General features: G+C 39.1%; 1 protein-coding gene across 3 annotated transcripts in view; it reads left to right on the top strand.

Annotated features, from left to right (window-relative positions):
• Positions 1–22,202, top strand: part of LOC122789223 — a 361,091-nt gene extending 338,889 nt beyond the window's left edge. For 2 of the 3 annotated variants that reach the window (XM_044056499.1, XM_044056497.1), the window contains 2 exons: positions 2,040–2,144; positions 21,732–22,202. In XM_044056499.1, coding sequence (XP_043912434.1) covers positions 2,040–2,144; positions 21,732–21,860 — 234 coding nt within the window. In that variant the 3' untranslated portion in view covers positions 21,861–22,202. The remainder of the gene's footprint in view (positions 1–2,039; positions 2,145–21,731) is intronic. The other variant, XM_044056500.1, reaches the window with a different exon arrangement.
• The last annotated feature ends 576 nt before the right edge of the window (positions 22,203–22,778 follow it).

The raw sequence follows: 22,778 nt of genomic DNA, 5'->3' as shown, positions 1-22,778 counted from the left end.
TTTTTGTGTCTAATCGAAACTAATGATGTACGGGGGAAGAAATATCTTGGATGCTTCATGTATTTTGTAGAATTGTTCAAACCAGAGAAGTATGTGGTAATTAAATGGGTCTGTGGTCTTGTGGATCATGTATGGCATGGTTAGTAATGCCATTATATTGATTGTTTTGGATGACATAACCATTTTTGGTTGAATGATTTGAGTTTAGGTATGATTGGGAGGGTTTTGATAAACAGGTGCTTGGGCGATTCCTTTCTGTTTATCAGGAGGGTTCATTAGGACTGTCCATTGTGTTCAGTGTTGTATTTGTCTTATATAGAGTATTTCATAGCGATTTAGGATTTCCAATGTGATATCATAGACATACAGGGGATGAAGGGCCTGTCTCAAGTGTTGTGACTTACAGAGATGGTGTCTTTAATTTCTGTTTGGAAGAGAAGAAGGTAGCTGTGAAAGTATTTTTTTAAGTAGAAGTAGATGGGTGTAATGGGGTGTACTAGAAATGTTTGTTCTCCGATGGAAAAAAAAAACATTAGCCATTTGCTTTATGATTGTACTGTTTTTGTATCTTCATGTTTGGGGATTTGTCGACTGCTCAGTGGCATAGTTGAAGTGTGTAACCCATGACAATGTTGCCTTTGTGATTTGGGAGAGGACATGGACATTATGGAAGGGTACCTCTTGGATAACTGTAGACACGACAGATGTAATGTGGGAATGTTTATTGCCTTTTTAATGCCATTTCATACTTTTCTGTTTTTGATTTGACACAGAATCATTTTTGGCAATCCAGCATGCAGAGATAAGGAAATTTTCTGATTTTTTTTTTCTGTGTTGTATTGTAATATACGTTTTATGATGCAGTTTTTTTTTCTTTTTTTCTAATGTATATTAGAAATGATTTATATAATTTGAATAAATGTACCTCTTTTGTTTTCTTAAAAGACACTTAAATCAAACCAGCCCCTGCAATGATAAAATTGGTTTGTTGTCCAAAAAGTCAGGTGGCTTATAATCTGATGAGGTATAAATATTGTTCCATATGAGTTCCTTGAACTTATTTCATGATTTTCTTTTTTTGGAGGGGGTTGTTGCATCATTCACCTTGTTCACTGGATCCATTGTTTTGGAAATCTGGACAAAGCATAAAACGGGGGAGGGGGGCAGGCAAAGGCTCAAAAATAGGGGCAGATTTTAAATATTGCTCTTGAATTTATGAAGTTACTAGAATAACAGTATTTGTGTTAGCATGCATTTTCTGATGGATATGAAGTCTGAAACGTAAATGTATGCCACTATTTAGTGACTTGAATCCTTAGTGATTTGTCAGAAAAAATACACATTATACGAGGAACAGACACAAAAATATGAGGCAAAAATCTAGGCAATTGAGAGGTATATCACAGGTATAAAATGTAAGACTTATTTTAAACCTTTAGGATCTATGCAGCCCTTTAACTTATTCACAAATACCACTTTGCGAAAGAAAGCAAGCATTATGTTATTATTTATTTGTATACAGATTTTGCAGATAAACAGAGAGAGATTTAATATTCCCAAGGAATCATAAAGTCTAGAAACCAAACGGTACTGTGGCAAATAGGCATAGAAACCTTAAAAAATAATTTACTCAGTCAAATGCAGAAAGATGGCAGTGAATGCTTTGGTGTGTTTTTCACTCTTATAAATGTGTTAAAAAGGTTGGCAAGGCATTCTAGATGAGTATACATTTCCTTATTTTTACTATTACCTGCTCATAAATTTTGCAGTTCTTCCCATAAGTATCCAAAGGCAGTTTAGTAATTGTTTTGGAACTTAAGAAGCTTGCTGTCATGCATATTGAAACCCAAAAGCACCTTAATGTATTTTTGTGGTCTAGAATGTTAATTTTAACTTAGTTATTTTATTTTTCAATGTCTAGTTCCACCTAACTTAAGGCATACAGCCTTTTTGAAGTCAAGATTTAGCTTTATGTTTTCTACAGCTGTAACAATCAAATAAATTGTATAAATGTTTTCATTTTTTGTTTTTCTTTTTAGCAGATTTGGTTTGACCCAACTTGCCTCTCTAATGTTGAGGATCTTGCCTCCTATAGAAAATGTCTCAGGACTGCCATGGATTATTTCCCTAGTCATTCATTTCAGGTAAGAATACACCATTATTTACATTTCAGTAACTCCATACCTGTTCAAGACCTGGTCACTCTGAGATGTAGAAAAATATCTGATGCCAGTCGGGTATCAAAATGGAGCTGATATCTAATAATTCACAAGTAGGAAAAATAACTCAGGACAGTGTACAAGGAATCTCTAAAGGTATGATCAGGTTAGAGCACCACAGATGAATTGTTTACAATTACAGAGTTAAGATTAGTTATTGTACCTGTTTGCTGTAATAAGTACAAAGGCAAAGCCATTGACTCTCATAGATTTTGTTTTTATTTTAAAAACAATCATTAATGTAAATTTATTGTTTATTTATTTAAATGCCTGAGCAAAAGCACTATATAGTCTAAACTACAGAAGAAAAAACGGTATCTAGCATGCAGAAGTGTAGCTGGTGTGGGGAGAAGGACAGTCACTTTGGGCATAAGGTGTTAGGGGCCATGATCAGTAGTACTCATATTCTTTTCTCCAACAGGGTATCATCCATGGGTTCTACCATTTTCTAATAAGGATTAAGACACTGTCTCCTGTACAGATGTAGTAAATGAACCCTGTCCTTCCTATACAAATAGTATTGTTGAGACGTACCAAAAGAGACATCAGAACTGTGCCCCAGATTTCAGAAAACAATGCATTCCGCATGGTTGGCATAAGCTAGGCAAATTAGTAGACATCTTTGCATTTAAGTGCTTCAGTGGGCAGCAATGTTCCTAATTTTAAAAATACTCTGTCACTATTTTTCATTGTAGTATAGCAGGAAACTGACCCACTTACACAATGGTACGGCATCCTACAGCACCACTTCTGACCTGCATTTTTGTCTGGTTTCAGATGAGTAAGGGCAATCTAGGTGAATCAGATGCTTTGATAGCTCATCTCCTCCAGGGAAGGGTTAGGCCTGGAGCATCCCTGTACTTGGCAACTCTGGTGGAGACCAGTGATATGTCAGAGGAGGCACTGGAAGACAGGACGGCAGTTAGGGGCATGAGCCCTGTAGACACAAGGATCACCTCACTTTTTAACCCTCTACTTGCTACCTTCAAAAAAAAAAAGCACAGTTATAAAAACTTTCAACAGTTAGATCAAAAAAGGAAATGAAAAAATACTTGACTACTGCAAAAAATGAATAAGCTTAGTTAGAAATGTGATGTAGTCAAAAGTCATGAAGAAATACAGACTCTTTATGGTATGCTTGAATTTTGTGTTTTAAGGCTGAGGTAGGAGGGATCCTTATATTAGGAGTTAGTTTTACTTACAAAACTGTCTTAGTAGTCTTGCTTACCTCTACCTCATGATTTGTGTTTGCATGAAAAAAAGGTTTTGTGAAGTAAATACAGTTCTGTTCCCATTACAGATCTCAGTACCTCATCCCTAAAGAATTTAAAGACATTGTGGAGTTTGCCTCAGATTGATATATATACTTCATACTATAATGTTTACTTTCCTGCGGGAAGGTGGCAAAATCATGGACTGAAACTAAATTCCAAAAAATGCATTACTGTCCTCTTTGAGAAGTCAGCTATCCCAAGAAACTACCACATTAACAATACATCCCGAAGAGTTGATCCAGTTGTTTGGAATATGGGATCTTATGTGGAGAGTGACCTAACTTTTGACCAATCACTGTTGTAAGAAAGTCCAGCTATAGTGCAAGGCTTATAAATAAAGGAATTGTGTCAAGATCTAGGGATGTCATTATCCCCCTTTACTCAGCCCCCATTAGGTCTTTCACTGAATATAATGCCCCTTTGGCATGTGTCTGTCCAGGCACATGCAACAACTGGAACACTTGCAGACATACCTTACTAAAAGTACACAAGGCCTAAACAACGTCCTACATTTTTCAACTTAAAGCCCTGTGACTATACTCAGTATCCTACAGAATGCTAAGAGGTGATCTGTGTCTGGCATACAAGGCATCCTCGGACCCAATACTGATGGCTTTACTGCAAATCAGCAAGTTGAATGGCATCAGAAATACTTGGTCTATGAATCTAAAAGTAGTCTGCAACATCAACAGAATGGTTTGGCAGGCACAGGTATATCTCTCAGAGGATACCACTGCTCCGGAATAGACTCCCCATCCACATAAAACAAAAGTTCATCCCTGTTCCTATTCATGTGCAACTTGGATCCATGGATGGGAAACAGAAAACTTACCTCAAGACTGCCCTCTAATGGACAGAAGAAGCTGTTAAATGCTTTGAACCACTCATGGCTCCCCTGAAATTATCTATGATATGGTATGATCACAGTTTCTCTTATTGGGGTAATATGTAATTATTGACCATGGAATGGATAATGCCAATCTGTAACCAAATGGGATAGTTTAATTAGAGCACAAAAAGGGAAATTAGCTAGCCTTAAAATGGCCAGAAAGGGTAGTTAGCCTAGTACTTACCTATGAACTTACAAACGCTGAACGAAAATAGCTTTAAATAATAGTCCTTACCTACAAAGGATAGAATTATTTTCTGTAAATGTCCTTTCAGTTAACTTAAACTGGTTAATTTCAGACTGAGTATACAAACAAATGCTCGTATGGTATTCCATAAGTGACATAATAAAGGTCTTGGAAAGTTTATTTACTAATTTACTGTTTGTTAGCTTGATGTATGAGACTTATCCCAAAGAACCTATTTCAGACACAGCCTGGATTCAGCGAAACAATATGAAAGGTAAAAACAAAATCATCCATTTTAAAAGGACATAGTACTATATGTAGTACTATCATCCGTTTTAAAAGGACATAGTACTATATGTAGTACTATCATCCGTTTTAAAAGGACATAGTACTATATGTAGTACTATCATCCGTTTTAAAAGGACATAGTACTATATGTAGTACTATCATCCATTTTAAAAGGACATAGTACTATATGTAGTACTATCATCCGTTTTAAAAGGACATAGTACTATATGTAGTACCATCATCCGTTTTAAAAGGACATAGTACTATATGTAGTACTATCATCCGTTTTAAAAGGACATAGTACTATATGTAGTACTATCATCCGTTTTAAAAGGACATAGTACTATATGTAGTACTATCATCCATTTTAAAAGGACATAGTACTATATGTAGTACTATCATCCGTTGTAAAAGGACATAGTACTATATGTAGTACTATCATCCGTTGTAAAAGGACATAGTACTATATGTAGTACTATGTAAAGCAGTGTAATAATTGAGAAGGTACATTACAACAAAATCACTGTCTCTATCCATTAGTCTTGAGCATCTCATTGCTTGCCCTTTCAAAACATTGTTAAATACATGCTGGTGGTGCATGCTCATCCTATGTACATAAGTAGCACATTGACAATCTTTCTTAAATCTATTGGTATGGATCAAACCATCATCCCCCAATGTAACTCGGATGACCAAGAAAGCTATACTCTTATCAGAGTGGTTCCCCGTAAACTTTACAAAAGTGCTGCTTTCATTTAAATAATCTATATATACATGTAAACAGGACTCATCTCCTTCCCATAACAAAAAAAGATACTCAACAAAATGGTGGTAAAACTTCTCTGAATTCACAGCAAAATGGTGTTTAAAGATGACACCCATTTCCCATTCAGCCATGAGAGTCAGAATCAGAGTTACAGTGATTTTGAGAATGAAGTGAAACTCCTGGAAGGTGATTTTTCACACAGAGGTTATAATAAGAAGGATATTATGATGGCATGTGACCAGGCAAGGAATCTTAGGAAAGACAGGGCGAATCCTTATTATTCAGCATACAAGTGCAATAGCTGGAAGTCTACCAGAAAGCATAACAATGTAGCATTAGCATTTACTTATACTAGTGACAATAATAAGATGAGATCTAGTTTAGAGAGAAACTGGCATGTATTGCGAGCTGATAAACAAGTGACTGAACTTGTGGGGGAATAACCATTTGTGGTTTATAGAAACATTAGGTCACTTAGGCAAAGATTATGTTACCCAAAGAATGTTGATGGTAGGAAAAGGCAGTTTTCTGGTAGAGGGACGAGGAAATGCAACAACTGTAATTTCTGCATGTATATATCCGAAGAGATGGTATTTGAGCATCTTGATACAACGAGGAAGTATGACATTACAGTTGATGCAGATTGTAACAGTAAAAATGTAGTATATCTTGCTTTCTGTATTTGTTGCAAGTCTTTCTACATAGGAAAAGCAAACAGACGTCTGAGGGAACATGTAAGAGAGCGTATCTATTGTATGAGGAAAGGGCACACATATAGTGCTGTAGCAAAACACATACTAGATTAAGGAATGGACCATAAGCTTCGATTCAGTGTATTAGAGATAGTTAGGGATGATGGTAGGATGGGAAATATAACCAACGTAACAGAAGAGAAGGAACGAAAATGGATTGTCAATTTGAAAGCGCACTTAGGGCAAGGGTTTAGTGATCATTTAGCAATTACACCAAGACTGAAGAATAGGAAATTGTTAAAATGACTGTACTGATGTGTGAAATACATCATATAGTTTTTATACATATACATTTAATATGTATTGTATGCTGAAGAGTTTTATTTTATATATTGAGTTTTAGTATGATTCCAGAAATGATATGACTTGGAGCATGTGCCTTTAAATTTGCTTCTTTTTTCATTCATATTTAACATGGGACTAATGATGTCATATAGAATGGGGATAATGATTGGTTTATTTTAAAATAATCTAGGGTGGCTTTGATATTTAAACTGATGTAATTTGTAAGTCAATATCGTCTAATGAAGCAAATTTAATATTTGTGAAAGCGCTCACCAGATCAGTTGTGCAATAAAATGTTCATCTTTTTATTAAGACATAGTTTTTGGATTATTAACTATCAGAGGTGATTATCTGCTGTGTGCTGCTTGGAGCATTGGTTTGGAAGTATTTGTATTTTTTTGCTCAGCAGCAATTGTAAATAAGTGGAGGTTCTGCTGTATAAATATATTAACTTATTGATTTTTTTATGCTAACTTGCTTTATTATTGCGTCTTTAGTATATGGGGAAGAAAATGACAACTTCCATTCCTCAGGCATGAATTTCTCTCTCTTTAAATAGTAAGTTTAATATCCTGTGTGGTGAACATATAACAAAGTCCCTAGTTTTATGAAACACTATACCTGAAATAATGTCAGGGTCTCACTTCAAACAGACTGTGCAAGATACAAGGTTGGCTTCCTACTGAAATGTTGGCACACTTAATGCTGAGTGCCAACATACCAAATAAAAAAAGGCCAAAAATATAGGGGAATCTCGGACATCACTCTTCTCCTTTAAAATTGCTTTTTGGAGAGGGACAAGTCCCCTTGCACCCTCTGATGTGTGGCCAAGCCCTCCCACCCCCAACATACATATACCAACTCAGAGATTGCCATAGCTGCTCAGGTGGTTTAGAGGGTAAAGCCCTGACTATGACCCAGGCAACATGGGTTTGATTAGTCTGATGGAGCAGCTGAGAGGGATGGATATTATCATTCCAGTATGAGTGGATCTATGGGCATCAACTGTGTCTATCCTTGGTGGAGGCTGGTGAAGATACATTAGTAGGTATGTCTAAAAGAGGGGTATAGGATGGATATGTGGCTGAGCTGTTGTGGTGGGAGGATATGCTGCACATCTCCATTGCATGTTCATCCATCAAGCATAACATTAGGTCTGCAAAGGGAGGGTGAGAATGGGTAGGTCATTGGTGAACCCCCTCCTCGTCGGATGTACAGACTTGTCAAGCCCCCATATACTTAGATCTGTGGTTGGCCCCAGCAACACTGAATTAAGTCCAGGGGAGGGAGTAAGCAGTCGATAGACTTGGCGCATACAGGTACTGGGGTGCCAGGCTGGTGCAATGAAGTGACAGGGGTGGTGGGGAGACAAAATATAAAGGGGAATATTATGATAAATGGCTATCATGGAATAAACAAATCTGTTTTTGTGTCCATTCAGTCTCAATATTTTGGGACATGGTCACGTGGTTGCTTGTATTTCAAATTACCATAGGGTCACTTGGTCTGTGAACTATAAACTGCAAAACATTCCATGCCATATGATAGAATGGAGCTTTGTCAAAAAGGTATATTGTATATTATTGTGTATATTACTCTCCTGATGTTTAGTTATATGACAGTGTGCTGTATTACAGAAAGAGTGTAGAGAGTTTCTTTGTGCATGTGGGTAGAGAGTAAAGTACACCACAGAAAAAAAAAGCTGATGAAGTTTCATTGCCATGGTCAGCATTTACTGCCCCATATTTTATTTAAGCTGTGAAGCCTAAGGATGATGCATTTAATTGGATAGAAACTTAATGCTTTCCATCTTTCTGATTTTCATTTAGCAGTTGCACTGATATGATTAACATTTCAACTGATAAACAACTGTAGTACATTAGATTTTAAAGTAATTGTAAGTCAGCATGTTTCTCAGAGGTAGACCACTGGTCCATTAAAGAGGAAACTTAAATATTATTAGGTACAGAACTTCTTCATGTGATAATTAATTTGGAGATTGTTGTGTCCATTTCAGTTCCTGGGGCACTTATCAGTGGCAGTAGACTTGTATTATAGTAACACAAGAACAATGCCTGCAATTTACCTAAGAAATATGACTTTTTGGATAATAAGGTACAGTGGTTTATGTGGCCCTGCTGGTTGCCTTAGCAATCAGGTAGTTGCTTTCTTAGTGTGCAGGGAGTCATGAAAAGATCCAACAATTTTAAGGAATTTATGGTCAAAGATGGTAAGAAACATGCCTTCTTCCATGTGAGGTTGTATCTGGTAACTAAGTTCTCATGAGAGTTCTTTACCATCTAGATCTTTTGTTATTCTTTTCCAGCCTTTGACCCATCTTTTGAAGTTTCCTAAGGACACATTGCTGCCTGGATTACTTTTACTGTTGTAAAGGGGGGCTTAGTTATGCATTTGGTGTACTCATATTGGTGCCTTGGTGCCATGTCAGCCATGGAAATGGTGTTTTTTCCAAACATCTATTCTCATTGAGCAACATTTTTTATTGTATTATCCCCTTTTTTTTTTTTTTTTTTTTTTGTTAGGAAACATCTATGTTACTCTATAACTTGTGGTGGATTCAGTAGATTTCTAAGTGGGCAATTTTGCAAGACTGCCAAATGTATCTATCTTAGCTCATGAAGGGACAGTTTTTACAGTATTTCCTTTAAAGATATATTTTTCTGTGTAATTGCCTTTGCACACTCATTCTCCATTTGTATTCTATTTAAATTATGTTAACATGTACTGGTAGCAGTGTTTTGTGACTATTTAGCCCTGCTGACCATGCAAACACTGTGGCGTAATAAAGAAAAATAAAGATAACCAAGTACGGGTCTCCACCAGAATGAAAAATGTGTATCAGACAAAACAATGCCGCTGTACTGTGCTAAGGGATTATAATGGGCATAAATGTCAAACATTCTGTACACCCTTGCAGATGCTGATCTTTGACTTCTATATGCTTATATTACTTCCAAATTGCTGCACTGTTGTACTTAAGAAAAGCATAAAAAGGGGAAGTATTACAAGCTGTAAAGGAGAAACTCCTTAATTGTAGGGTCATTCGCAGAACACCATGGGTTTGAGTGCCAGAGTATTAAGCTTGGTACATAAGTTCAGTAAATAATCAGCACTAGAAATGTGTCTGTATGGTGTGTGGTTTTATTTTGCTTTATTTTTTCTGTTCACTGGTTCATGATATTTTGTGACTGTCCCAGACTTTTTGCGACATGTCCTTCCCCATGGTTTCCTGTATTCACAATTTGAAGCCCCCAATTACAGTGCTCCAAGACCTATTGTGACGTGTCCTCCCCCGTGGTTTCCTGCATTCACAATTTGAAGCCCCCAGTTGCAGTGCTCCAAGACCTATTGTGACGTGTCCTCCCCCGTGGTTTCCTGCATTCACAATTTGAAGCCCTCAATTAAAGTGCTCCAAGATCTATTGTGACATGTCCTCCCCCTTGGTTTCATTTGCTCAAAGTTTGAGAGGTGTTATAGTGTCATGCCAATGTTATGGGTTCCCAGTTACATATATTCTTCAATATCTGTCTGTCACTGATAACCACCACAGGTTTTGTTTTTGCTATCGTTGAGTTATTTTCTAGGCAGGACTCTGCTTAATTCTGGGAAGTACCATGTCTGCAGATAATTTATTAATTTACAAAAATTTCCATAGTTTGTAATTTTACACTTGTAAGCAGTGGGTCACAAAGGATACCAATGGTTTTTATTTCACTAATTAGAGTGAGTTAGTATGGCAGTTGTGCTAATGAAAGCAGTTAGCATAACTATTTGGGAATCTCTAGCAGTGTGCACTACTCTAAAAATGCATGTCAATGTGTAAATCATGGTAATCATAAAGCATGTGATCTGTACGCCCATGCATATAACACGTGTACAGCTGTGGTACCACAGTATAATATTATGAACATGTGCTAATCCCATGGATGTAGCAATTTGGCCATACCCAAGTGTCAGGGTTCAATATTACAATGTGTGACACATAATTCAGATGTATTTGTTCATGCACATGGGCTACCATTTTGCTCCTTGAGGGGAGCTGTCTGACTGGCTATAGCTAATTGATTCAGTGTAAAATGCAGGTTTCTAGCTTGCTGCACCAGGAGGAGCAGGATTTTCCTGTTTTTCATGTTTAACAGCCTTACAGAGCAACTGCTGGGCCATTAAGATGGATCACTGCACATAGTCAAAGCCTGACGTGAGTTTGCACAAATGCTGTCCAATGCCACTAACAGCACCCAATCATGTGATTAAATGCCAGCACTGATACAATCAGTAACATGGTTGTGAAAGGGTGAAGGCAGCACTCTGTGTGTGGCATAAACTAACACCTGCTTGGTGGAAAGTAGCTGCAACCCCTCTGATTTTAGCTTGGACCTCATCATTCAGATTTCCCTTCTCACCCACCCATCTCAGATATAGGTTCATAGGTTCATACTAGGCTATCTGCCCTAGGGCATTTATAAGCCTAGCCAGAGTGTGTGTGGCTTTCACCACCCCTTAGGATGAGAATACTATACCCATTAATTTGCTGTGCCTCTGTCCAGCAGTGATACAGAGATGATTCCCGGGGAAAACCTACGATCTCCCATCCACTCGTCAAGATTTCTCTTGAACAGAGTCAGTGAGGGGCTCTGCCTCACATGGACTGGGATTCTGTTCCATAGTGTAGGGAGTCTCTGGGTGATGAATCTGTCCCTCCAGCACGTCCTATTTATATCCGTGTTGAGGTTTAAGTCTCTTGCTCTCGTGGCTCTGGTGGATTTGGATTTTTTGAGTTGGAGCATGTCCATTAATTCCGGGTTGGACATGGCCTTGTATGTCAGGCACAGATCACCTCTGAGCAGGCGGTATGCGACTGAATAGAGCTGGAGTTTCTTCAGTCGGGCATCGTATGACATATGTTTGAGCCCCTTTATCCTTTTGGTGAGGAACTTTTGGGGTCTTTCCAACTGCTGCAGGTGTCGGGTAAGGTACATTCGAATGGGGCATTGTACTCAATCATTGGTCTGATAAGTGAAGAGTACAGGGGTACAATGACCTCTCCTGATCTGGATGTGAATCCCTTCATGATCAGGTGGGCAATGTAGAAGGTCTTCCTAACCACTTTGGCAATGTGAGTGTCAAAAGAGAGGTTACTGTCAACTTGGGTCCCCAGGTCCCTGATAACTTCTTCCGTGTTTAATGGATTACCACCTATGTGGTAATTAGGGGTTACCTTGTTTTTCCCAAAGGGTATGACTATACATTTTTGGCATTTAGCTTAAGGCCATGGCTCTGGCACCAGTTATCCATTTCTATGAGACCTTTCTGGAGGATGTCTGTGTCTGATGGAGTGTCAATTATGGTACCCAGTTTGCAGTCATCTGCAAATTTTGTCAACCACAATCCCCCTATGTTTGCCTGCACTTCAGAAAAATAAATGCTGAACAAGAGGGGGCCAGGACTGAGCCCTGTGGGACACTGCTCGTGACCGGCTTAGAGTCTGACATGGCACCAGCAACTCTAACCCTGTGTGTTCTGTCCTTGAGCCAGTTTGCAACCCATCTTGTGACATATGGGTTTACATCTAAGCTGGTGAGCTTTTCTATGATGCCCGAGTGGGGTATTGTGTCGAACGCTTTTGCTAGGTCAAGGTAGGCTGTGTGAACTGCCTTACCCTCATCAATGGCCTTAGTAAGTCGACCAAGTTCAAGAGGCAGGATCTGCCCTTGACAAAGCCAAATTGGGTAGGATCCAGTGTCTGTAGGTCCCCAATGTCTTTATTTATGAGTTCCATTATGATCCTCTCCATAGCTTTGCAGACAAGGCTTGTCAAGCTTATGGGGCGGTAATTTCAGGGTCCGTAGAAGCACCGCCTTTGTGGAGTGGGACCACAGTTGCCGTCGCCATTCTTTGGGTGCGTATCCTGTAGTAAGGCTAAGATTAAACAGCAGCCTTATGTGTGGGTTTAGTTCCTCATTGAGTTCGTGTAGCACACATCCGGGGACACCGTCCGGTCCCATTGATGCTGTGTTTTTGCTTTAGAGAGAGCAGCTCTCACCTGGGCATCTGAGATGTTTGGGAGGCTAGACTCTGGTGGGATAGATATTTCTCCTTTTGGGGAGGAGAAATTTGCACTGAACCTGTCTGCCAGTATGTTGGCAATGTCTGTGGGTTCAGTGATTTTTTATCATTTTGGACTAATTCTGAGCATATCTGGGAGTTTCCACCCAGGTTTCTAACATAGCTAAAGAAGGCTTTATGATTGTCTTTTGTGTCATTAGCGATTTTTCTCTCAAAGTTGGCCTTGGATGATTTTATGAGTGATCGTAGTTTTTGCTAGTATTGATCAGAGATGCCTTCCCATTTAAGGATTTTGCTCTGTCATGTAGTAGCTTTCTCCTCTTGTTGTAGAGTTTGTTTATGGCTGGAGTCCACCAGACCGGGCGCCTGCCTTTGGTGGAAAGGGTCTTGATTTTATTAGGGATTGCTTGATCCATACATTCCTGGAGGTGCTCGTAGAAGGCATTTGTAAGGGTTTCAGCAGCGTGGGTTGTGGTTTCCACTGGCTCGGGGGCCTTGAAGGATACCACTCCAGTCTTAAGAAGTGTGAAATTTGCTTTTGAGAAGTTCTTCACTGTGGTCTTTTTTGCTGGGGGTGGGGGCGGGATGTGGATCTCCAGTGAGATTAATTTATGGTCTGATCTCACCAATGAGGGATATACTTCCGGTGTGGAGCATTTTGTCCCCATGTTTGTAATGATCAGGTCTAGTATATTTTCTCCTCTTGTGGGAATGGTGACTAGTTGTTCCCTAGCATTTGAGTTTATGAACTCAAGGAACCTTTGGGCTAGGATGTTGGGGCTTGAGTAATGTTCCCAGTCTATGTTTGGGTAGTTGAAGTCACCCAATATGATGGTGTTTGGAGAGACATTTATACTCTCCAGTGTCTTCAGGAAGGCTGTGTGGGTTTCCTGAGTTTGAGAAGGTGGTCTGTAGCATGTTACAAACTGTAGGGCAGTTTTACCTATGGTTAATTGCACCTGGATGGTCTCCGATGCTTTGTGCGTTGCCACTAACCTGGAGGTGTGGGTATCCTTTATGAATATGGATACTCCCCCTCCTTTTGTGGTTCGGTCCGGATTTTGGGGCCGGAACGCATGATATGAGGTATAACCTGATAGTGCTGGGGTGCTCTCAGGAGCCTTGAACCAGGTTTCAGTCACAGCACAAACATCGATGTTCTCCATACTGAGGAGGGCTTCGAGGGCGTGCATCTTGAGGTTTAGACTTCTGGCATTGAGCAGTATTACCCTTAGTTTTTCTCCATTTTTGTTTTCTAGGGCGGTAGGTTTATCATTTGAGCCTTGCCTAAAAAAGGCACTATGGGGGTGGCAAGAGCCTTTGCCAATATCCGGAAGCCCAGGGGTGATAGGTGCAAGCCGTCCCTTGTGAAGCAGCGTGGCTTGTCAAGCATGTCATCCCAGGCAGACAGACATTGGATCGCCTTAGAATGACACGAGTAATTAAGCCAATTATTAAAGCTGATCATTTTGTCTCTGTATTGTGGCATCATTCTTGGTGAGGGTAGGATACTGCTCAGGGTCAGGGTCATACCGGTCTGGGCTACATAATCTGAGAGCTCCTCTATGTCTCTTTTCATGTAGTCCAGGGAGGTACGTCTCAGGTCGTTCACACCGGCATGGACAATGACTGAGTCATACTTGTACTTGCTGTGGAGTGACCTGAGTGCTTGTGTTATGTGGCGGATTCTAGCGCCTGACAGGCAGCTAACTGTGATCTTTTCCTTGTTCAGTCTGGTGAGAGGGACGTCAGTGTGTCTGACTATGGAGTCACCTATAACAAGTGTGTCTGGCATTGTGTTTGGCCTTAAGGGCTGTGACTGTTTAGCACACTGACTTTGAGAACTATGTGTTGCATGTCTTATGTCTTGAGGTGGCAGTTGCTTGGGTGTCTGCTTTGGAGGCCTCTGTAGTTTTGGTAGATTTTTGATCAGTGCCTCCAGTATGTCTTTGTGTGTTTATGTGTTTGTTTTGCAGTTGTGATAGTTCTATGTGAAACTGGGTTTGTGGTGTGCGTGGTTTCCTTCTCCTCCTGTCTGGTCTTGCCAGTCCTGAGTTGAGAGAGCTCAGCCTCCAGTTTGGCTATATAGTTGCATCTCTCACATGTATTTGTGTTTTGTGGGAGAAGGAGTGGGTTGTCTGTGTACATGAGGCAATTGTAACATTGCCTCAAGATGCCCAGATTCACCAGCTGAACAGGAGAGGACGCTAGCAACTGACCCTTCGACATGCTACAAAAAGTGAAAAAGTTTGCTGTGTAACTGAGTCAGAAGGGACCTATAGGGAAATGGGTATTCAAGGGGATTCTAGGCTAATGTAGTACTTTGTTTAGTATACAAGTACTTTACCTATATAAAAATGCTTTAGGAGCAAGTGCTGAGCTATTGAGATAGAGAATAGACTGTTTAGATTGCAAGTAGAGAAGTTCTAAGGGAAAAATTGAAGAGCAGACTTTACGGAGCCAGAAATAGTTTAACCTTGTTTAACCGGCGCTGCCCGATGGTGCTCTATGGGCAACTCCGCGCTAAATCACGCGAAAGCACGCTAAAGTGGGCTTTATAGCAGGGGGTTGAAAAGACCTAGGAATTGACCCAAAATGGCCAATAGACTACAAGTTTCTGGCTGGAACCACTGCTCTAGGGACAAATAGGCTGCTCCGTGCTCCCCACTCCCACTGGTGAACAAAGAAGCTTCCCTTTATCCAAATAAGGATATGGAATAGCACAGGAACCAAGCCAAAGCCCAGAGATCAGCAAACTCTGAAGACTGGACTATTCTAGTTCAGTAAGGCGGGAAAACAAGATTTTTTTTTTTTTTTTTTTTTTTGCAGAAAACAGAGGAAAAACAGACAGTAAATGCTATAAATGCTTTTAAGCGGCTAGCGCACTTCAGTGTGTTAGCCTACAGGTAAAATTAAGCAACAACTAACTTTTTAAAAGTGCAAAACAGTTAATCAACACAAAAACAGTTTAAATAGAATGCAGAGCTGTATAAACAGGCTAAAATGCAGTCGCTAAGCAGTAAATAATCAAAAAGCCAGAAAAAATACTTAAATCAGTTATAGCAAATACAGTTATAACAAATGCTCTGAAATATACTGTATATTTCCAAAATGTTTGAGAAGGACAGTCAGAACACAAGAAGGTTCAGGCGAAAGAGAGAAAAAAAAAAGTTTTGTTTTACTTTTTGAAAGGGAAAAAGGAGGAACAGAAGGCCTTATCAAATGTTCTCTCTGTATTAAGCAGAATAAGCTAATGACACTAGACTGGGAGGTGTGTCACAGTAGGGGCGGGCAACTGCAAAGCCACCAAGTATGGACAAAATAGCCTACAAGACAGCAAGCACTAGAGACAAATGAAAGTTTTTAAACAGATAAGGATTTGTGAAGATACTGAATAGACAAAGTGCTTTATATATATTAAATTGTAAAACAGTAATCTGTAAAAATAATAAAAAAATCAAGATGATACTTATATTTTGTAGCTCAGCTGCAGTCACAACTTCTCTAGTCTGCACTGTGTGCAAAAGACAGAAACTTTTTTTTTTTTTTTACAAGAACACAAAAGAACCAGCCCCACTAGCCAAGAGATAATTACACAGAGGAAATCTTTCAGTTTACACAATAGCCTACAAGACAGCAAGCACTAGAGACAAATGAAAGTTTTTAAACAGATAAGGATTTGTGAAGATACTGAATAGACAAAGTGCTTTATATATATTAAATTGTAAAAACAGTAATCTGTAAAAATAATCAAAAAAATCAAGATGATACTTATATTTTGTAGCTCAGCTGCAGTCACAACTTCTCTAGTCTGCACTGTGTGCAAAAGACACATATTTGAAACTGTTAACCAGTTCCACTGTTTTCCCTTCTATCTCAGTTCCCATATTCTTCTGATTTTCCCAGTTTGATGCTATTACAATTGTCTTATCTGTACTTAGTCTTATCCCATGTGTCTTCAGCTTTGCAATCCATCCTCCTATCCTTTGTTGAAGTTCTTGCTCAGAGTCTGCTTGTAATGCCACATCGTCTGTATACAGTAATTTTGTTGATGTGTCCCCGCCTATTTTTTAATGACATTCATCACCAGTATGAACAGCAGTGGCTTCAAAACTGAACCCTGATGCACACCCACTCCTACTGGGACCCCTCTGTGAGACTAAACATTGCTCATATTTGAGTCATGGTTTTATTCCTTTTGTTGTACAATCTACTGATGTTGGAATTCCAACAGAGTATTTATTTTTAGAGTTTGTCCTGTGCTTATTCTGGAAAAGTATAATTCCACATAGGCAATAATGCTCTCAGAGCCTTGGGGAGGGGGGCTTGACATTTTGCTAGGATATCACTTAACAGTAGGAAGTTTGCTTTGAATAATTATCTAAAAATTCCAGGGTTAGCTGGGGTCCTAGATTTTATTTTTTGTTTCAAAGGAGACATCTTTATGGTCCATCATGACCAATGAGGACAAAACATTGGGGGGGGGGGGTTAATGTTCTCACATGTTTGAGATGACAAGGTGAAGGATGTTAACGCCCCTCGTGGGCACACAGTGTTTGTGTTTTCAAAATCCAGAAATCTCTAGGCCTGCATGCTTGGAGGCATGTAGTTATAGTTTAAAAAGAAAAATAGATGTTTCTTTTTTCTTTCCAGAAATTCCAGTCCTGAACTGTAGTCCTTTGCTGTTCCATGTGTGGTCTGCAGCAACTGCTTGCTATAAATGTAGCAGGTAGTTGTAACAGCTTAAATAGAGAGAAAGAGTTTTTTTCTCTCTCAAACTGAAATGCTAAGTCTGAAGACTGTACACATTTGTGCTGCTACACATTTGTGCTGCTACCAAGACTTGGTTTAAAAACTCAGAAAGTTCTCTGGCAGTGGAAGCCTGCAGAGCCTTCAACATTTTTAGACCATCAGCAGTACAGACAGTGGCAAAAGGTAAAGGTGTCTCTATTTACATTAGCAGCAAATACAACTCTAGGTTGGTTATACAGGATGATACCCTGAAGTTCATCCACATTCAAGTCTAAATAGGCAAGGTTCCCTTCCATGTCCTGGACAGCTAAAGGTCACCTTCTATGATCCACGAAACTCACAGCTCTTACCTAGATCTACTAGAGGTGCTCACCATGCAACCAAATACCCTATTCATGGGAAACTTTAATTGCCTCTGTACAGACTGGGAAACATACACTGCCTCTAACTCACAGGCAGAACATTTCCTGGACTTTATCATCCTGTACCAGGTTGTGCACTCTCCAACCAGATTAAACATACTGAACTTGTACTTGCCAATATGGGAGAGCATTGCATCCCCCCCCCCCACCACCACCACCACCACTGTTACATCCTCATTGGTGAAGTCAGACCCCAAATCTGTCTCCCTCAAAATAAAAATCAACCTGGAAACTCAACTAAACCCATAACAGTTAGGAACTATTCTAAGGCAAACTACATCCTATTAAGCGACAGTTCATCAAAAGTCACGGCTCCTGCCAAACCCTAAGAACACAGCTACCTATGCAGAATTATTTACAGAAACTCTGTACAAACATGTGAATGGCTGCATTGAGACTGCAATACCTACCAGAAATAAGCCCAAGTCTGACACCAAAAACAAACCACACTGGTGGAGTCTTTACCTCAAGAGGCTGTATAACAAAAGAACAGATCATTTTCAAAATCAGAAAGAGTAACTCTCATAGACAACAGCTCTGTGATTCAACTAACCAAGAAACTAAGAGGTCTAATAAAGTCCAACAAGGCAAATTATGAGGTCTCCCAGGCTAAGGATATTCACAAGGCCTTCTTCAGCTTTGTCAGGAACTTTAAAGGTAATACTCAACAATGCACAGAACTAGTGGGTAGATGGCACAACCTTCACTGACTGGGGTGACATAGCAAGTCTACCAGCTGATAAATTTAACTCTAAACTTCAGCCCCCCACTATCTCCTGTGAAATCCCTCCTAGCATATCCCCCTGCACTATCAACAAGGAGCAGGTCCTAGAGGTGGTTGCTAAGGCCAAAAACACGTCTTCAGTGGGCCTAGACAATATTCCCAGTTGCCTCCAGAAACATGACCTGGCAGGACCACTTGAGGAATGTTCATCTGCAGCCTCAAAATAGGTTATGTGCCAGGTGAATGGAGGATCTCAATGGTCATCCCTCTTCATAAGGGTGGATCATCAACTGATCCCTAGAACTGCAGACCCATCAGTCTGACAAGTCTAATATGCAAAGCCATATGAAAAATATGAATGAAAGCCAAATGAACTATCATGGAATGATCAACAAGGACATTGGCAGCTTACAGACACTGGAACTATCCCAGTTTGGCTTTGTTAAGGTAAGGTCTTGGTTACTTAACTTCATAGACATCAAGAGGGTCACCATGGCTATAGATGAGAGGAAAATGGTGCATACTGCCTTTCTTGACTTGGCAAAGACAGTTGATATAATACCTCATTCAAGTTTTGTTGATAAACCAGGCATACATTCCCACATAACTTGCTGTATTGCCAGCTGGTTCACAGATAAGACCCAAGAAATCAGAATCAGTGAGACCACCTCCACCAAAATACTGATCACCAGCAGAGTACCCCAAAGTTCCATGTTGGCTCCACTTCTGTTTAGCATCTATTTCTTGGAAATCAAGCTAATGTCGAAGGCTTCTGCCTCACAAAGTTTGCAGATGACTGTAAATTGAGAGCTGTCATAGATTCCCCCCACAGCACCAATATCCTACAAGAGGGTCTAACACAAACAAATGAATGGTGCAAAAGCCACAGATTAAAACTCAATACAGAGAAATGCATTATAGTGCCCCTTGGGAAATTGTCCACTCAAGCTAATTACTTCATCAATAAAACACCCCCTAAGAGATGACCCAATAGTTAGGGATCTGGGAACATATGTCGACAGTAATCTGGTGTTCGAGCAACATGTAGCCAAGATAGTAAGAAAATCATTCTATGTCACCCAGCTCATAAGCAAGGGTATGGCATCTAGGTCATAGGAAGTAAAAGTACCACTTGAGTTAGCTCTTATCAAACCCATCATCGAGTACAATGCCCCATTTGGCATTTACCTAGCCAGGCACTTGCAACAGTTGGACTGCCCTCATAGGTTCCTCACCAGGAGATTCCACGGTATGTATACCATGTCCTATACAGATTGCCTTAAGGTCCTAGGTCTGTACTCAGTCTCCTACAGAGTAGTGAGAGGTGATCTATGCCTAGCATATAAGGCATCCTCATATCCAGCTCTAACGGACCTCTTGCATATCTGCAAGGCAATAGCACCAGAAACACTAGATATAAGGACCTAAATTTTGTCTGTGACACAAATTGAACCTGCTGAAGGGACCGATATGTATCTCAAAGGATCCAAGCACTATGGAATAAGCCCCCCATCTACATGAAGCAGAATTTATCCCTAACCCTATTCAAAAGAACCCTTAATCATTGTATGCGAAATTGCAAATTTCCATGTCAGAGGTCAAAAGTAGGTAAATTAATTTTCAACTAATGTACATCCCCACATAATTGTTAGCTATCTGTTTGCTAACGTACCCCACCATATAGTTGTATAAGGAACTCTGGTACAAAAGTGGGTTGAGTTGCATGGCTAAGCTTGTAAAGACCCTAATGGTCATTAGCCTACTATAAACCTATGAACATGCTGTGTTCACTGTTAGTAAATACAGCTGAAATATGTTACAATTGTATTCAAAAAACACCAAAACGATAAATCTACAAACTGTTATGATATTAAAAAATAAAAATAAATCTTAATCCTCCTGCCACAAAGACAGTTAATGATACCTTTTTTTGATAACGTTTGTGTCGAACTGCCTATGTTTTGTCAGTATTCTAGCTTAAGTCTAAGTTATATCCCTTGTGTCTCAGTTTGTTTAGCTGTTGAACTGTAAAATTCTTCTTTAAATGTTGTAGATGCTCATAAATTAATGATTATATTATTGTTTCCTGTACCACATACTTGTATACTATTTTCCCTGTTATTATGACCAGACAAAAAAAAAAGAACTTCTAAAATTCTGTCAGTGTGTTGTGCACACTAAGTAATGAGGCTGTATTTTCTTTGCAGACAGAAATACGTGGACACTAAACTAATGGTACAGAAGTGTTTGTTGTAGTATTCTTTTTATGTCTAATATATGTCATTCCTCTTAAGCTCCCTTTAAATCATAAGGTAATAAGAATATAAGTTTTTCCTGCTATTTGTGTTCTCTTTAATGCAATTCTTTTCAAAAATACTCTTTCTCCTTCCCTCATATAACACTCAACAAGCAAACATAACGTGTGTTCTAATACTGTGAAGAAGGAATGCAGAATTTGAAACACCCACCCCTCGGAATCATACCCCTACTCAACTCAGTCATAGAAATCAATGACAAACTGCAAAAATGTTGTGGGGAGGTGGCAAGAAACTGTTCCCTTCACCTCCAACTTTAGTATAATTAAGTCAAGGTTGATGCAAGTTGAAATAACCTAATTTTCTAATACCAGCAACCTCTTTCAGAATTATGTCTGTAAACATGATAGGCTTGAAAACTCCAGCATCCACATTTTTTCACCCTAGAGATGTAATAATATGTAAAAGAGAAGATCTGGTAAGTATATTATCTGCATGGTGAAAAGGTTTAATTTAATGCTGTCTGCCAAATGAAGTGCTCCTAAAATAGATCAGTATGGATGTATTCTATCCACATCTTTAACAAAAAGTGACTTAACTACTGTTTTAAACATTTAGCTTAAGTACAAGTTAAGCAGCTGTTCACCCTTTGAAGATGATAATAGATATTGTGAATTATTGCAAATTACTTTGCAGAGTATAGAAATTTTTGAGGTATTATGTCTTGTTAATGACAGGAAAAGTGTAGCTTAGTTGAATCCGACACCCAAATTCATTTTAATATAATAAGAAGACATTAGCAATTAAAGTTATTCTCTTTTGGTATTTTAGGATATTATTGCTTCTGAATCCTTGTATGAAAGCATTTGGGAGACACTGGAAATGGAAGGAAACCTCCAAGAGCCACTTTTACCAATCAGAGAGTCTGGAATTTTCATCAGCCCAGGATTTGTGGACTAAAATAACAAACAAAATGATAAATGAGTTTGCTTGGATAGGAGATTCGGGAAATGAATCACATTAGTAACAAGGACCTGCAGTAACCCTCTTGTTCAGTTTCTTTGAGAGCCACATTACATTTGATTCATTTATTTTTAATTAAATAAATGTTGTCACCTTACTGAGAAGGGAAATATCAACTGTGCATTATCACTCTCCATCTGAATTTGCTGTAATATCACCTTCAGGCTAAAATTTAATTTAACACTAGCACTGCCATTTGAAAGTCTGTGGGATTGGACTGTCATTTCTTCTGCTGAGTAGAATTCTCAATATTTTGCATAAAAAAAGTTTTAATCTGGCTTTATGGTGTCTATATGATTTTGTTTTATTAATGACAAAGATATATACAGTCAATGTGCTTTATATTAAAATGGTTGCTTCAACATGCCTCGGTAACCGTTTGGAAAATTAGGACCCACTAGAATGAGTCCTAAAACACAGAGATTGAATTGCCGAAAAAGCAGACTTCCATATTCTAAGTCCAAGGTGGCAATTTCTGAGATTATCCCCTTTTCTTTAGCAATCTCGGAGTTGTTTTTTATATATATATATATATATATATATATATATATATATATACATCTGGGGGGCATGGGGGCTTACCCTCCACATCAAAGGGTGCTGGGGAGGCTGCCCCTCGCATGAATAAAGTTTAAAGGAGAAGAGTGATCTTCGACATTCGCTCTTCTTCTGAATTTTTCAGTTCTTTTTTCAGCTTTTTCAGCACTTGGCATTTCAAGTGCCAGCATTTCAATAGGGAGTCACATGCCTCACAATGAGCATGTTTCCCTATCAGTAACCTTTTTTTTTTTTTGTACTGGAAAAATATTTTTCTGATGTGCTCCTGTTGGCATAGAAAGGTCAGACCTCTATCTT

The sequence above is a fragment of the Protopterus annectens genome, chromosome 14.part0 (genome assembly GCF_019279795.1).
Source record: "Protopterus annectens isolate FY-2018-M chromosome 14.part0, PAN1.0, whole genome shotgun sequence".
NCBI lineage: Eukaryota > Metazoa > Chordata > Ceratodontiformes > Protopteridae > Protopterus > Protopterus annectens.
Note: the sequence above shows the minus strand (reverse complement) of the source record. Positions and strands in the feature narration are given on the sequence as shown.